This window comes from Vicia villosa, linkage group LG3, assembly GCF_029867415.1.
Source record: "Vicia villosa cultivar HV-30 ecotype Madison, WI linkage group LG3, Vvil1.0, whole genome shotgun sequence".
In the NCBI taxonomy this organism is placed as follows: Eukaryota; Viridiplantae; Streptophyta; class Magnoliopsida; order Fabales; family Fabaceae; genus Vicia; species Vicia villosa.
In genome coordinates, this window is record NC_081182.1 from 114528211 (window position 1) to 114546134 (window position 17924).

General features: G+C 32.6%; 1 protein-coding gene across 1 annotated transcript; it reads left to right on the forward strand.

Moving 5' to 3' along the window:
• Window positions 1–14989: 14989 nt before the first annotated feature.
• LOC131656562 (uncharacterized) lies at window positions 14990–16384 on the forward strand. Its single transcript, XM_058926254.1, has one exon. The coding sequence runs from the start codon at window positions 15296–15298 to the stop codon at window positions 16187–16189; it is 894 nt and encodes a 297-aa protein (XP_058782237.1). The 5' UTR covers window positions 14990–15295; the 3' UTR covers window positions 16190–16384.
• The last annotated feature ends 1540 nt before the right edge of the window (window positions 16385–17924 follow it).

Sequence of the window (17924 nt, forward strand, 5' to 3'; positions counted from 1 at the left end):
ATTCAACAAACACAAAAATCAGAGGCCAACACCTAGTCCCACGTCACCTTAAAGGAGATATGAGCCACCGTTCAAGACCATTGTTATCCAACTTTCTCCATTTATGGTTCCTTCGTGGATCCATATCATCAATTTCTGGTTCCCGCATGAAACAATGACGCTGTTTGTGGGAACAAATTTCAATTCCTGCAATTTCCACAATTTGAGATCCAGTTTTCGATTCAGCAATTTGTAGACTTCTTAGATTACCGAATCAGAAGCGTATTCAATTTTCAATTTCTATAGTCTCCGCGAATTACATTTTCTTTTTCAGTTTCATTATTCATTACTCCCTTAAATATTTGAATTGAGAATCACTCATAAGCGAACATTGAAATCCATGGTAACTAATGCGATGAATCATCTTCTCAGCCGTAATTCTCGTGTCAAGATCCTAGAGTTATACGAGAAATTAGCATAATGGCAGAAGAACGTATTTCAAACCCAATCTAGGGTTGCACCGGGGTCCAAAGGAAATTCCATGAAAGTCAGGCAGAAGCCTAGTAATCCGCCGTCTAATATGGCCCTACTTGTACTTTCCACCACTTCTAAGGCGATTAATGGGAGGTTTTCAGAAGGATACCATAAGTTTGTAGTTAATGGCACACAGATAGTTTGTAGTAAACTTCAAGCAGCGATCTACTACCGGGGTGCGTCTTGTGGGTAGCACATGATGTACAATTGAGGGTCTTAGGAAAGTTGACCAGCAGGAAAGTTCACTACAGAAGCACCTTCAATCTCCTTGAGGTAGATACTTACTCCAAAATGGGAAGGAAGTCAGACTTTCTTAGCCCAATAATCGTCAAGCGCATCACCGAAGCATCAGACAAAGCAATTCAACAAATGCAAAAAGTCAGATTCCAACACCTAGTTACATTCAATAGAGCAGCCAACTGTCAAACATACACGGCTGATTTGTATTTCGGGATCATTATGCATCCGATTGGGAATTAATATAATTTTGCGATTACGATACAGCTAAAACCATACATTACGTTCAATATTTGATACGGCTAAGCACACATCATACATATGAGACTTATTAAACCCACTTATGTATAACTGGCGCACCCCTCAGATCTAGCCAATCCTAGGGCGTAGGAGGTAGAGACCGAAGACGTACCACGATCCAAGTCAAGCCTCAGGGGCAAGGACCAGGATCCTACCCTTGGACGGGGAACAATCCTTAGTGATGCAGAGCACAATTCAAAATCCGATTACATAATTTCGACTTCGTCTATCACAAGCCTCCTCCTAAAGAATGCAAGAAATCCGCCAAACAAGACACACAAATCAGTATGTTACTATGGAAATTGCTAAAGACCGTGACTGGATATAACAAACAAAAACAATAGCCGACATTATTCGATGCAACGAATTACAAAAGAACAAGGAAAATTCTAGAGGCATATCAGCCATCTTATTGGAATCAAATACGTTGCTTCTTTCGAAAATTAAATCTATAAAGGCTCTTACGCCCATAACAAATATTCCATCGTCACCAACGAACACCGGTAATCTAGCCTAATTTCTAAAAGTAAATAAAGACTTTGTAGATAAAGAGATCAAGTACGGAGCTGCAATAAATCGTGAATAATGATAATGATGAAGCGAAGGCCGACACAAACCTCTAAAGCTAACAATACTTAAGATATCAGGGTAAAATGTTTCATTAAATATCAAAAATTGTTACACACGAGACACGAAAGCTCAGGAACATTGCAGGAAGTGAAAAATACAAGGAAAAAAGAAAATCAAGTCGGAGCATTTGAAGCTAAGGCACCGAGACCACCTCTATGATTCTCCCCAGAAGCAGACTTGCATAGGTCTAGCGCCTCGGCATAAATTGTCAAACCCGAGCAAAACTTCCATGCCTGCTCCATCGCTCGTTTACAGAATCCAAGCATATCCCGCATTGTTTAGTGAAGAGTATTATAGTGTTATATTCATAGGGGGATCTCCTAGGACGATGGCTAGACGACGTCCAAGGGGAGGTATCGCCTTTCTCCAAGGTTTTCCTATCGCCTTAGTGGCCTTTATAAATACACTTCCCTTGTATGAGAAAGGACATATCTTTAACCGTAAAGCATATTCGTGATTAGCATGAAAAATTGGTTCAAATGGTATATAAGTTTGCTTGAAACAATTGAGAAACAATATTTGGCCATTTTTGAGTTTATGTGTTCATGAGTCAAAATATCTAGAGTCTCAAATTAACACCGAAACATGAAATTATATGATGGATGATGATCAAAATAAGTGCATAAACTCATCCATGCAAAGAAATCACTCAAAATACATAGATTAATGCTTACTTGAAAGAAAAGGCTTAAGCTCACTCTGACATCAATGGCGGATGCAGTGGCTCTCCGATCAAGCTCTGAAGAAGATCCAAGCATGCTTCCAATTCATAAATTTTTTTATATTTTGAATCTTTTCAACATCCTCTACTCAAATCAACGCTCAAATTCAAGATCCGAGAAACTTTAAAAATCGAGTTCAAAATCAATCTAAACCTTTTATTTTGATTTGAACTATTTTGGTTGGTGATTTAGGTAGGTAATGATTCTGTAAATTAAATGCAAAGAAAGTGGAAACCCAATTTCTCAAGAACTCAAAAGAATTGGTGAAAATTCAAAGTCTCTTCATGGGTGAAGAAACTTGAATTTTTGAGGATTCAAATTGGTAGAGTTTTGACAATTGTAAGGGTGGGCTGTGGATGATTTTCTGATGTGAAAATGCACTCTTATATAGAGTTAGAATTAGGGTAAAGGCTAAACTTGGGATTATGCAAAAATGAGAAAAGTGTGAGTACATTTCACTTGAATTTGATGGAAATTATGGAAAATTTGAATTTGATGGAAAAAAATATGGTGTAATACAATCCAAATTGCTGATACGTTGTAAATTTGGTGTGGATTTGAAAGTGGGTGAGATGCATGAATGATTTGGCAAAAACAAGTGTGATCTTTTTTTTTTGTCTTTTTGTGCCAAAATCCCGACTTTTGATTTATGATGCATGAAAATGATTAATAAACATGTAATATGAATATTATGACGATGAATTAAATGATTATGAATTTATTTTTCAAAAATGAATAATAAAATATGCAGATTTAGTCAATTTTCTCAACATGTGCAATGTTGACTTTTCTTGTATGATGCATGAAAAATGATTAATGAAATTCAAAGAAATAAAATAATGATGAATTAAATGATTATGGATTCATTTAACAAGGATGAATAATGAAGCATGGATTTTTAGTCAATTTTATTAACACATGGAAATGTTGACTTTTTGATTTTTTGAATAAAATGAACTATAAAGCATATGATTATGGTGATTGCATGAGCAAATGGAATGATAGGCAGATGAATTTAAGTGCAATACAAAAATGAAAATATGTGGGCAAAATTTGGGGTATAACAGTTGGTATATCCATATTTGTAGACAAGAGTGCCTATTATGTGGATGTGGTTTACCTCAGCTACTTAGCTGATTTTTAGCGAATTCCTGAGTACAACTAGGGGCGCTTGTTTGATCTACATGCACTCTAAGTTATATGAAGGTTGTCTTTCGAAGACTAAACATATGACAACTAGCTGCATGTTGTTGTTCTACTCAGAAGAAATCAGTCGATCGAACCCTTTAGAATGTATCTTAACTGTACTACAATAAATGATACATGCTTCCAACTGTACGATGATTACCATCAAATATGTCTCTTGGTCGACATAACCTTATACTCTAGAGGATTGGTTCGTGGATCATGTGTGATGTATCCACATATTCCCGAGTGAGTCATGCACCAGTTCAGATATAAGTAGTTTATTCCAAGAGACCCCTCTGATTCTACTTGTCCTACTATGGCGACAAAGATGTAGCTGTCATGTATGATGATTTCCTTAATCATCTAGTACCGGTTGAAGCACAAGGTACCATAGTTCATAACGAATGGAGTTGTGCATACGACTACATCCAGTGGTATTTTATAGTGTCACATCCTTATATGACACCAGTACAGAGGGGGAGCCACCTAGATCAACTCATCAAGAGATATTATAGGAGGAGCAAACTAGGACATATCATGTTGTTGATGTGTTACCTGCATATGTTATGAATCTTGTGCGACATGGTATAAGTAGAGGATATTTTCCATAAGGCACTTCTGGGAGGGCCATTGTAGATGGCATTCTTTTTTAGGCCCAAACAACATTGCAGTATAGGAGGTCGGGAAGAGACATGGGGTCCGATATATGCAGTAGAATTGTATTTGTATTAGGGATAATATTATTGTTCGTAATATGTTATTTTGACTGTATTATGGATTCAGGATTGATTCATTTATGTATTGAATTTTTATCTTATTACACCATTGTTTGGCTTAATTGATAAATAATTTATTATGATAATATAGTTATAATATATGGTCAATTACATATGTGTTTTTCTAAAAGAATGTCAAAATTTACTAAGTATAGGGTGAATATGAAAGTGTATATCCGTATCTTGTTACGAAAATGCATCTCTGAGTAAAATTATGAAAAAAATTGAGGGTGCCACAATTAAGAATGAATGAGGAGGTGCAGATATGGTGAATACGATGAAAAATGCATATCCGAACTAATTTCTAACAAAAATAGAGGTGTGAATCATTTTGGCTTGAGTCTAGTGTGAAATGAGTGCCTTCAAAAATATACTTTCAAATCATAAGGACATTTTCAAATTTCTATAAGAAGCTTCTACACCACTTAGGATGAAAAAAGTAAAACCCCTCACACAAATAGTATAAAATTTATTGACCCGAATAACACATGATAACTGTTGTCATTCACTAAAAATTCAGGAAAATGGGCCTGATGGGCCATTTAAACATTTAAAATACACGAGAATTTTATCTAGTTTTCCATGAGCTGCAATTCACACTCCTATATTTCATTAAAACTGATAATATTTTTTTCTTAAATTGATTTTTTTTTGTTTTTATGGGATATTTTTATAAATTTCGTAGATGATGTATGAGTGTACCATATCTTTTTTAAAATTTAGCATATTAATTCTTGTCAATTATTTAAAAATTTGATTACATATAAAAACAAAATTTGGTAGTGTAATGTAGGAGGTGTGTCTGATTTTTTTAAATAAACCAATAGTTTTTTTTTTTCAATTTTTATAAAAATACTGTTAATGCTATAATTTTTTTGGTAAATTGATTATGCTGTAAGATTTTTAAAAAATCTGATATGTAGGATTATCAAAATTTTAGATAAATCCAACATTGGATATTCTTTAAAACCCAATATGTAATTTAGGGGGTAAATCATATTTTTTGAAAAATTTGATAATTTTTTTTTGTAATCATTTAAAAAATACAAAACTATCATAATATTTGATAAATTTGGTATGTTATTGAATTTTTAAGAAATCTGATATGTGTGATAAAGAAGTGAATCAAATTTTTGAAAAATCAGGCTATTTTTTCAATTAATTAAAACACAACACTGCTATATTTTTCAAATTTTTTATAATCCAATCTGATATGGAATGTTCAAAAAATCCAGTATATAAGAGTGTACCAATTATTTTGAAAAATGAGTTAAAAAAATAAATTATGAGAGGTTTAAAATTACATTTTTTTAAAATTGTAAGAGTATTTCTAGTAAAATCCACGGGAAACCGAAGTATTCCACAGGATCGATACTTTGATGATCCCAACAAATATGCTAAATTAAAGTAGGTACAATTGAACAAAGGTTAAGACATTTAAAATTATTATATAATATAATTCTTTTGCCCTCTAAGGAGAATGAAATTCTAATAATTCGGAGTTTGTGTCAAGATATTATGACACTAATCAAACATTATTTTTATTAAAAATTAAATTTAATATTCTTTGAATTTTGATTTTTTAGTAGAAATTTGTTTATCACTCGAGTCCACATGTTTTGTTCTTACTTCTTATTACCTTCTTATTTTTAATGTCAAACTATGATTTGATTAATACCGATTTAATGCATAGTATATATCGTATTTATTTTGTTTTTATCGAATTAGTATATATTAAATAATTATTTCAATTGTAAAAATAAAAAATGCATTAACGCTTCACTTTCAGAAAACCACATGTATCATTATATTTTAGTACATTATCTTTTTGTATGGAGATGAATCAATTATATTTGCACATATTGTTTCCTATTGCTTGTTTGAAGACACATGCATGCCATCTTTTGAAACAAATAAAACTTCAAGTTTGTAAAGAATAAATGCTTTTCTATCCAACCACATCATGCAAGTAACAAGAATGATATTATGTTCTTTTCTTTAGCATCATTGTTCAAGCTAGTGATTCCAATTAAGTTGGCACCAAAAGCAAAATCAAGAAATACATACGAATAAACAGATACTCTTTCCATTTTGATTGACACAACAACTGTTCTTTGTATTGGGCCTTGTCTTGCATCTTTTGTTGGGCTTTGTCCTTATTTGATGGAAATTTTACTTTGTACCCCTACAATTATACCTATATTCTTACACGAAAAAATTTTGGACCGAAATATTCTTATATAGATAATTTATATTTTAAAAAATTTCACTTTTTCCTCACATTTAAGAAAAGTTTCCGGAACACCAAAAAATATATAAATCGGAACACTTTTTCAAAGTCTTCTGGTTTAAAAAATAACACACCGGAACACTTAAAAAAGAGTTCCGATAGTTATACATTATTTGAAGTTGCATACCGGAACACTTATTTAAAGTGTTCTGGTGGTTTATTTTTGGGTTAATACCATTTTACCCCCTGCCATATAGGTCATTTCTGGTTTACCCCCTGTAAAATTTTTTTTTGAAAAACAACCTTGCCATTTCAAAATACTAACTTTTTAGCCCCTAAAGTCAAAATCCGCAGGAAACCTGCAGATTTTCCTGCGAATTTTGACTTTAGGGGCTAAAAATTTAGTATTTTGAAATGGCAAGGTTGTTTTTCAAAATTTTTTTTACAGGGGGTAAACCAGAAATGACCTATATGGCAGGGGGATAAAATGCTAATAACCCTTTAATTTTTTGGAAGTTCTAGACTTTACGCAACAGTTTAAAAGCGTTGCCAAAAGTGAATGACAAATAAATAAAAGCGTTGCGAAAAGTGAATGGCATAAATAAAAGCGTTGCCTAAAATAAGCTTTGCAAAAAGCGTGATTAAGAAATCAACTAAGGCAACAGTTTTTATTTGTTATTTGTTGGCCATAACTTTAGGCAACGGTTTATAACCGTTGTCAAAAGACTAGAATTTTTTTTAAAAATTAAACCACCGGAACACTTTAAATAAGTGTTCCGGTGTGCAACCTCAAAACTCACTTTAATCAACTTTTAAACTACCGGAACACTTTAACTAAGTGTTCCGGTATGCAACTTGAAAATTTTGACTACCAGAACTCTTTTTTCAAATGTTTCGGTATATTAAAAGTTAAATTTTTTTTTACTGGATTACTTTAAAAAAGTGTTCCGGTTTATATATTCTTGGGTGTTCCGGAAACTTTTCTTAAATGTAAGGAAAAAGTGAAATTTTTTAAAATATAAACTATTTATACAAGGGTATTTCGATCCAATTTTTTTTCGTGTAGGGGTATAAGTATAGTTGCATGGGTACAAAGTAAAATTTTCTTATTTGATCTATTTTGAGCTTTTCTCTTGTTTTACAAGTTGTTTTGTCATACACCTTAATTATATCTCTCAAACTTTATTAATTTTTGAAATTATCATCTTTTGTCTCGTCCGAATAGTAAAATCTGAAGGCACCTTGTATGTTTATTTGGATAATAATATTTAGACAAACCACTGACAACCCTTGTTCTGCAACATCAAAAATCGAGAACCACCGCAACTTGTTGTGAATCTCACTTCATGGATCTTCACATAGTTCAAGAGTAAAACGTTGACGACGTCTGTGAGAATAACACTTGATTCTTGCAATTTCCACAATTCACCAATTTTTGATTCAACTTAATTAGATCCAAATCTCCTTCGAACGAAGTACATATCTACATTTCTAGACCGATTCCTCCAAAGTTCCAAACCAAACACCTTGCATTTGACACACCAGACAATGGCTGCTTCCACAGTCAATCGTGTTGGACAAGTGACTTCAAGCACAAGAGGGTGGGGTGAATTGTGGTATTTCAAATTCACAATTATTTTTAAGTTTTTGTTACTTAAGAAATGAACTGTGTTAGTATTATTTAAGATTAGATTAAAATGATCAACAAAAAGTAAAAATGGTGTAGTAAATTAAGTAAATAAAGAGATATGGGTTTAAAGAGATTGAACCAGTGATTTATCTAGGTTCAAACCAACGTTGGTCTACTCTTATCCTCAAGAGATCTTCTTGATATTTTGACTATGAACTTTAGCTTTTACTGGTTATGTCCACGAACCTTCAATACAATCGAATATAGAGATTTTACAACCCTCGACCAAAAAGAAAGCTTTTACCCAGGCTGAGATAGCAAACCGATTAGAGAATTTCCATGCTAACTTCAATAACCAAATAAAAATATTTCCTAACTAAGTTCTAAAACCAAACAGAGATTTTAATATTGGTTTATCTCAAGAACTAAACTCGATTTCCCAAGAGTACCACACTCTTGAGAATAATAACAACAACACGACACCAATACAATTTCTTCCTCACAAGTAGTTTTTTACTCAAAGGCACTAAGGCAACTTAGCTGAAAAAATTATATTTTAGAGAGAGAGAGAGAGAGAGAGAGAGAGAGAGAGAGAGGCAAATTCCAAACAAATAGAGAATTTCTGAATTTTAATAGGAGAGTGGAAAACTAAAAAAGGAAACATCCCATGGGAAAATTTAATGGTTCAATCGATTAGGTCTTTATCCCAATCGATTGGATGACCTAAATAATCTATTATAATTGCCCCTTTTAGAAAATTTAGATAAAGAACCGCTACCAATCATTAAGACACTATCATAATCAATTATGTAATCAATTTTACTTCTCCCAATCGATAAGCTTAAGGTCCCAATCGATTGGCTAGTTCAAAAAATACTTTAAAGAGAAGTTGGCAATTTCCTAATCAATTGGCTCGAGCTTGAATTTTTTTAAAAGTGTTGGTAGTCAAAAAGAGGTTCAAAAGAGCTTTTAAATGTGTGTGTGTGTGAGTTTCCTTAGTATCTTAAGAGTTATTTTCCTACTTTCACAAAACTCTTTTCACTCTGACAGACACGACCAGGAGAGCTTTCACACTTTCCCTATTTCACAATTTTAAGGCTTTCAAGATCCTTTGCCACATACTGTCATACCCCAAAATTTGCCCGCTTTATTTATAACATTTAAAATTATTTTTAACATTTGGTTTTATAAGTTTTTATTCAAGTTTACTAACGTTTGGTGTTAATATTAATTTGGCTTATTTAAAAATAGAATAGTTCATTTTAAATATTTGTATTTTAAAATAATAAAGTTGCTCATCCTTCATATTCTCTCAAATGTCTTCCTATTTTGAATAAATGAAATAGCACAATTGGTAAGGAGGAAATTTTGCAAGCATAGGGTCATGGGTTCAATTCTCACCTGGTGCACTTTAGACTTTTTTTTGGCTATTTTTGATCACTTTTGCACTTGGACACAAGTATGTCTAGGTTCACAATTTTGGTGACCAAGATGGGTTGTTGGGCTTTTGGATATGAGTTATTTCCTCTTATGGATTTTAACCTAATCCTCTAACTCTATAAAAAGGGGTCTTGGCAACCTTAAAAGGAACTTTTTTTCCCATTAACACATACAAAATTCACACATACACAAAAATCACTTTTCAATTTTTTTCTACGATTTCAATTTTTTTTCTTTTTCTACGCTTCTCTTCTCCCTCCGAGGGTTTGTCTTAGGGTTTTTCTTGAACAACCCTAACATGCCGTTGTCGATTAACTAACAACGATCGACAAACCCTTTCCATTTTTCAAACACAAATCTCTCAACTCAAACTCAATTTCTCAACTCAAACTTTTGGCCAATGATTTCATATGAGGCCTCCCTTTTTAAAACCTTTTTTTCAAAACTTTTGGCCATTATGAGGCCCTTTTTGCTTTCAAAAACCTTTTTGGCCAATGACGATATTTGAGGCATGCTTTTGTTTTAAAATCATTATTTTGGCCAATGATTTAACATGAGGCCCCCCTTTAAAAAATGTTTTTTGGCCAATAATGATACATGAGGCCTTCCCCTTTTTCTCATATTTATTGTTGCTACATTTTGGTTTAAATACCTTTTGGCCTTTGGTCTTTGTTGTCTCGATCTGACAATGGCCCTATCTTATCTTTTATTTTTGCTATACACAGCTTCTGTCCTTTGGTCATTATTGTCTCGATCTGACAATGACCCTATAAAAACCCTTGGGTACACCTTTTTCGAGCAATGATTAAACCTTTTTATTGTCAATACATTTTTACAAACCCTTGGGTTTCCTTTTTTTTTTGTGCCAATGACTGAAAATCATATTATATGAGGCCACCCCCTTGATTTTAACCTTTTTTTATATTATAATTTTTATTGTCAACAATTGTCAAAACCTTTTCTATAAAACCTAAAGACTAAATGGGTCCCCTTGAATACAAGGGAGGCAAAGGGTGCCTAATACTTTCCCTTTGCCTAATTTACCTACTTACCCAAAATATCTTATCTTTATAAAGGGTTTCTCACTTGCCCATAAAACAAATAGTGGGTGGCGACTCGTTTAAACGTAAATTTTAAGGCAGGTTGCTACAGTCTCATAGTTAGCAGATTAATTATTGAAATTGCATAAAAACTTCACAAAATACTCAGCTCATCGAGAAAGTCACAATGGTAGTATGTACTACTTTTTCTTCATTTATTCCTCGGATGACTAAGCAGTCGATGGATGTCGTCCATCTTTTCTTATGTGTGACAGAGGCGTCTATCACATGTTTTATCCGTGTATCCTTAACCGATAGGCGATACCAAACAACCAACATCTTCACAAATTCCATCCACTCATGACCATAAAGGCTCGATTGTCTCTGAGTAGTGTATCTTTTGTTACTTTATTCAGTCATCATTGTACTCGTAGGGGATGTCAAAATTTATCCCTCGAGATTTGGATGGATTTTTCTTACTCCAAGACTGATTTCAAATGGGGATGAGATTTCTTAAGAGCCACTTCACTAAGTCCATTTCTAGTTTGTATGGGCCAAGTTTGGTTTCCATCTATGCAGTACCACCTCTAAGTGAATTGGAAAAATCAGCTGTTTAGCTTGATAAGACGGTCGAGCGGAAACGTCCTGGGTGGTGTTTACCTTTGAGGTTATTATAAGCCTGGAGTCACCTTCCTCTCGCTTATTTTTTTACTGTTAGGGGTGTGATCTTCATTATCGTGTGAAAATGAGCTATCGAATTATCAAAGGTCAAAGGATCTCTGCTATCATGGTGTTCAATTCGACCGTTAGAGATATAATTTCTCGGCTGCGCTAGATCAAAAGTTATCACGGGGTTCCATCATCTACGAGGTATCTCGTAAGCATTTCGCTGGCGATGGAGACTGTCAAAACCATCAGCAGCTCTGCACTCGAGATTCCTAGCATCTTCTCGGTTCTCCAGTATCATAGTGCATATCGATCTTCGTTTCTTGACCCCTTATCGTATCACTCAATCATTCGAAAGGGGTGTTCTGATGACAGATCACTGTCAGATTTCACGATGTTGGAGATCTCAACGGTGACCATCAAATGCAGTAGAATATAATCAGAATACCTAACAATTCGTGTCACAACAACATGTAATATGATTCACATTATTAATCACCGTAATCAGAGGTAACTTTAACGTCTAGGATTTCGTTTACCTCATCTCGATATAAAAATCCTGGTATCATGTGGTTTCGCTTATTGTTCAGAGATTATTCACCATGTGGAGGAAATACTCTAGTAGCGGATCTACATCGAAAGTTGTTATGGTACATATCTCATCGATGACATATAATTGAGGTGATACGAAATATGAAGGTTGTTCAAGGATCTTCAGTGGATATTAAAGGTCTTTGTCTCCATTTCTCGGTGATTCTGGTTAGGATCCAATTCCAGATATAGGATGATATATTCTTGGAACTAGAATTAGGAGTATATTATCGGTGAAGAATCCTAAATCGGTGATGCTGATATTTGATACGACGGTACGGGGGTGTACCTGCCAAGTTTGAGATAAATATAATAAAAATGAGAGATCAGAAAATATACATTGAATTCATCATGTGATGACTTTTATACCTTATGTTATTTGGAGTGGATTGAGTCTTGGCTTTTAGGCCTTTGGCCGGTCCAAAACGGATGGATTGATATTCATCAATTGAAAAATTATTAATGAATGAATTTGATAGATTATCTTCTTAAAAATGATGGATTGGTTTTATTTATTTTTTTATTGTTAATGAACTAATGAATTGATGAATTGTTTCGATGTATCTTTTATCAACTCAATTCATATCTATCATATTATTCTATCTATTTTCCCTTAACTGCAGACAGAAACATCTTACTGTAGCGCAAGTTAAAATGTACCTATTTTTTATTTATTTTCTAAAAAGTTAAAAATTTTATTATTAAACTAGTAGACCAATTTTTTTACACAAACATGCTACATATTTTCGATTTATTTTTAGCATATCATGCAACCATTTTCTTTTGCTATCTACATCTTATTCCTCTACTTCATGCAACCACTTTCTTCCTTACTGGTTTATTTACACATCATTGAGTTCAATTTCAATTTTGCTTACTTTCCTCACTCTCTTTATAGGCTGTCAATGGTAGTTGTAATCAGATGCATCACGAGACATTGGATAAATTTCCTTTTTACGAGTGATTCAAACAAAAGAATACTTTAAAGTAAAACTAAATTTCCTTATACATATTTATTTATTTATTTTATATTGAAAACTGAATTATTTATGTCTATACGTAACTTGGTGGGTATTGAAAACTGAAAAGAGAGGTTAGATTGTGAAGCTTTCCTTAACTAGTAAGTTGAACTTTGTGCTTCCCACGTAACTGAAAATATTCTTTTGACAAAAAATTAAATATGCAATAGAAAGGCAAATATATGAAAAGTTCAATTTGGTTATTCTAGCTATATTCCTATTACCTTTATTATTAATAAATTATAAACGGAAAGGATAAGTTTTTTTTGTAACTTATAGTAATAAATAATTAACCAAAAAATAATAATAAATTTTTTTAAAGCATACTTGAATAATATTTGTCTTGCCAAAAAAAAATCAGATGAAATAAAATAATAAGATCGAGTGTATAATTTGTTTTAATGATCAATTTTCAATATTGATATGAGGATCTTTTGACGATGATATAAGTATTTTTATAAACATTTTATGAATTGGTTCGATGGATCTTCGTAATCCAACTGACTTAAATTTTGTAAAAAAATTGAGTTAAAGTTTGTATAAAAAACTCTAAGTTTTGACTTTATGATAGATAATTTTATTGTATCAATTATAACTTTCACGCAGAAAATATCCAATTTATATAAAATTATATATATTTGTTTTGGTTTAGTTTAAGTAGGTGAATCTCTAGGCTAACTTTAATTCGTGGGTCCAACCATCACTTTCATCTTTGCATTTGCATCTTCATATTTTCCAATTTCGATATTATCTTATATTATATGCATTTTCTGTCACACTCATCCCAACCCACATGTCAACCAAATTAAACTATACCTTCCTTAATTCAACTTATAACAACTTCTTTCTTTTCATACAAACCCACTTTCCTAAAATTGTTCACCATTCAATGCTTTACTATTGCTTATGTGTGCATATTTCAATATTCGTTATCTTATCCATAGTTAATTCTTATGTATATTTGACAAAAAGAATTATATTACAACTATATAAGATGGGTCAAACTAGGGTTAATTATAATTTAATTGCTTTAAGTGATGGCAAAAGAAACGTAAGTAGTTGAGTATACACAACCATCTCTTGAGTTTTAATTTATGAGTAGTTAATTAATCATAATTGCTTTTGTCTATATATAAATCATTTTAAGAGAATGAACCACTAAAGCAAATACTAAAATTAAATACTAAAATAGTTAGTAGGAGTTTATTTAATTTCCTACTAAATCCTAAATTATTAAAAATTACTTTATTTTTATAAAAATAATCAATTGTTAATGAATGCATTAAGAATATTGTTTGAGAAATGTAAGATTTTAATAGAATTTGTGCTTTTAATATATAAAAAAAGAGGTATATACTTATTTTTTTTGAAATTTATTATTTTATTGTTTGAAATTTTTTAATAATATATATTTAAAAGCATTTAGATGAGATGAAAAAAAACCTATTTTTTTAGTCGAATCAAATATCGAATCCAAGTTTCAACATTTAACCATGTTAAAATCTAAAATAGTAAATACTGATATCGTTAGGTAATATTTCGTCCTGAATTCGAACTCAAAACATATATATTTTTTTAGTAGAAATCAAATATATTTTGTGCAAAACAACAATGACTAATCATTCGAGTTGTGGATAATCACAATGGAAGAAATTTTTTTTTTCAAAAAAATTTAACACTGCTACATTTCTAAGGTTGAGTTCGAATTCATGACATCTACTTACTATGGAAAAAAGATTTTTACCATCTCATTCAAGTGCCTTGAATAAAAATAATATTTAATTGATATTTAATTTATCTTAAAAATACTTAAAGAATGACAATAAAGCACCTTTTATATAAAAGATGTTATTATAATTTTACAAAAAAAAAAGTTCTTGTAAAAAATTTTAAAATAATAAACATAATAATATATGATCATTGAATGCAAAACCAAGTCTCATGGGTTTCATTTTCCTACATCATATTTTGTCTTTACAATGTTTCTCTTATTGTCTCTACACTTATGCTACAAAACAGAAAGGACAATTTTTTCACACACAAAAAGAGAACTTCCTTTGTCCTTTCCCACCTTCAATTAATATCCTCTCTCTCTCTCTCTCTCTCTCTCTCTCTCTCTCTCTCTCTCTCTCTCTCTCTCTCTCTCTCTCTCTCTCTCATACAACCTATTCTTACTTCAACCATATGCAAACACACAAGAATAACCTGCGACCTAAGCTTTTCCCTTAATTATTCCTCTCACACGTACCACAAAACTTGTCTTCATCTTTTCATGTCGGTTTTTCTCTCTCAACGGCGTAGAAACTATTAACCATGAGAGGAATAACATCTTGTTACAATGAACATGCTATTAGAGTTTCTGATTTATATTGTTCAAGACCTTCAAATTCAAACCATTCTTATCTTGTTCCAAAGCTCAATAACAACCCTCCAACCCAAAATTCAGTTACTTCCATCTACAAACTCTCGATTCAAAAACAAGAACTTCTTATCACCGTTACATGGACCAAGAAACTCATTGGTCAAGGTTTCATCATAAACATCGATTCTGATTTTGTTAATGTTATCTCGAAAAACAGAGGAGATGAAACGTTTCCGTTTCAAATCTTTGAAGTTAAACTCATATGGGATCTTTCCACAGCTAGATACAACGATGGACCCGAACCGGTTGAAGGTTTTTACATCGCTGTTTTGGTTAATTCTGAATTGGGTCTTTTCCTCGGAGACAAAGAAGAAGAATTATCGTTACAAGAGAAGAAAACAAATGGAGGGAGAATTTCAATGGTTTCGAGAAGTGAAAGATTTTCTGGTACAAGTGTTTATGCAACAAAGGCGAAATTTTCTGAAACGGGGATTTTACACGAGATATTGATAAAGTGCGGTGTAGAAGATGGATCAAAGAGTAACGTCTTGTGTTTGTTTATGGATAAGAAAATGGTGTTTCAAGTGAAGAGATTGAAGTGGAATTTTCGCGGGAATCAAACGATTTTCGTGGATGGTTTAGTTGTGGATATGATGTGGGATTTGCATGATTGGATTTTCAATCATCATAGTAACGATTCAGTTTCTTGTGTTTTTATGTTTAGGACAAGAAGTGGTTTGGATAGTAGATTATGGTTGGAAGAAGAGAAGAATTTGCAGAAACAGAAGGAACAAGATAGAATTGGATTCTCTTTGTTGATATGTGGATGTAAGAAACCTGATTAATTTTTATGTTTTGGTGTTGGTTTAACTGGTTTATTGAAAAGGAAGTGATAACATATGTGACATGATAACATAACATATGTTTTTGATTTGTGATTAATTTAATGTCTGTTAAGAAAGAATGGGGTGTTGATTTTAAGGTAATTGTTGTGATTACTTGTACTGTTATGGAAATTAACTTTTTTAATTATACAAAAAGAGTTTTACTTGAAGATAAAGTGTGTACAATTTTATTGGTTCTGTAAATTCTTTTTGATTTTCTTTTTATTTCTCTCCATCTTTCTGTGAGATCATTAATTTGTGTAAAGCTTAGAAATATCTCTCCATCTTCCTCTTTGCTACCATTATCCTGCTTTGCCACATTGCTGTGCTTGTATAGTGTTATTGCTAAGATGTTAAATAGATGTTATTTAAATTGTTATTTTTAGACAAAGTTGTTACATGTAGTTTAGTTTTAGGAGTTTTTAGTACATTATCTTAATTTCTTTTTTGGGTTTTAAGGAGAAAAATAGGGTTCCTATTTGGTCTTAGTCCCAAATCTCGGTTTAAAGTGGAAGGGGCCGAATGTAAACGTGATGTCCAATAGATGCGTGAAGCTCTAAAAGGCGATATATTTATGATGATTCTCACTAATGGTGTCAGGTCAAAGATGTCTGAAGTTCAAATATCAGTCTTATATCATTGTCTAAAAGAATGTTCTAGGACTTAGGGAGTAAGCATGTATCTTTCCTAGAAAAGGACCTGTTCAAGTTGGCAATTAAAGTATGGTCGTCAGATAATACAACAAATTATATTATGACATCTGTCCATTTAAATAGTGATTATTAAAGCAGAGATTATATTATGACATCTTCATTTAAATTGATTTGATCTTCAAACTGTTGTTAAACAAATCACACAAACTCGTTGCTAAATAATAACAACAAATCTAATTTAATCCCAACCAGATTTTCGCTCAAAAAACGCAGCAACATTAACCTATTGAATAAAGGCCATATGTTGCACACATGCTGAAACATTGTGTCTCCTACGTGTCCCTTCTGCACCAAAATAGCTTGAACACTCCATGTTGTTTTACATATAATTATGTCTGAGGGACTTTGACTCCCTAGGCTATCTAAAATCTCACTAGGGGGACTTTATGTCTCCTCGAACTAGAGAAAGCTTAAGAATCATGCCTTAGAGGCTCGAAGGATATCCAGCCTGAGAGACTTAATCACAAATCTTTCTTGAGGGATCGATGGAAGTCCTGCTCGATAGGATAAACACTTCACCTGGGAGATTTACAATCTCATCAGTTGGGTTACATATAATTATGTCTAAGGGACTTAAACTTACTAAGATATCTAAACTCTCGCTTGATGGACACAATGTCTTCTGGGCGGGACCAGACTTAAGAACCACGATGCGCGACAAATATCCAGCATGAGAGAGTTGATCTCAATTTTTTCTTAAGGGATCGATGGAAGTCCTGTCCGATAGTTCAAAACAGATCGCCTTTAAGTACTGACACCTCATTATCTAGTTTCCTTTAAAAGTTGAGGGCCTAGTTCAAAGACACATGCAGACTTTGCTTTGTGGGAAAAACCTCATTGGCCTTGGCCTCCCCTTCCCAAAGCTTGTTTGTTAGGGTCACCTTCTCCTTTTGTAAGGCATCTATGATCTCCCTCCCTTTGGCCAGGTCACCTTGATAGCTTGAGAGCTTTATCCTCAGTTTATTTTCAATCTACGTATGCTT

What these genes read in the sequence shown, in the direction of transcription:
- LOC131656562 (XM_058926254.1), top strand. Translation starts at nt 15,296, where the DNA reads ATGAGAGGAATAACATCTTGTTACAATGAACATGCTATTAGAGTTTCT.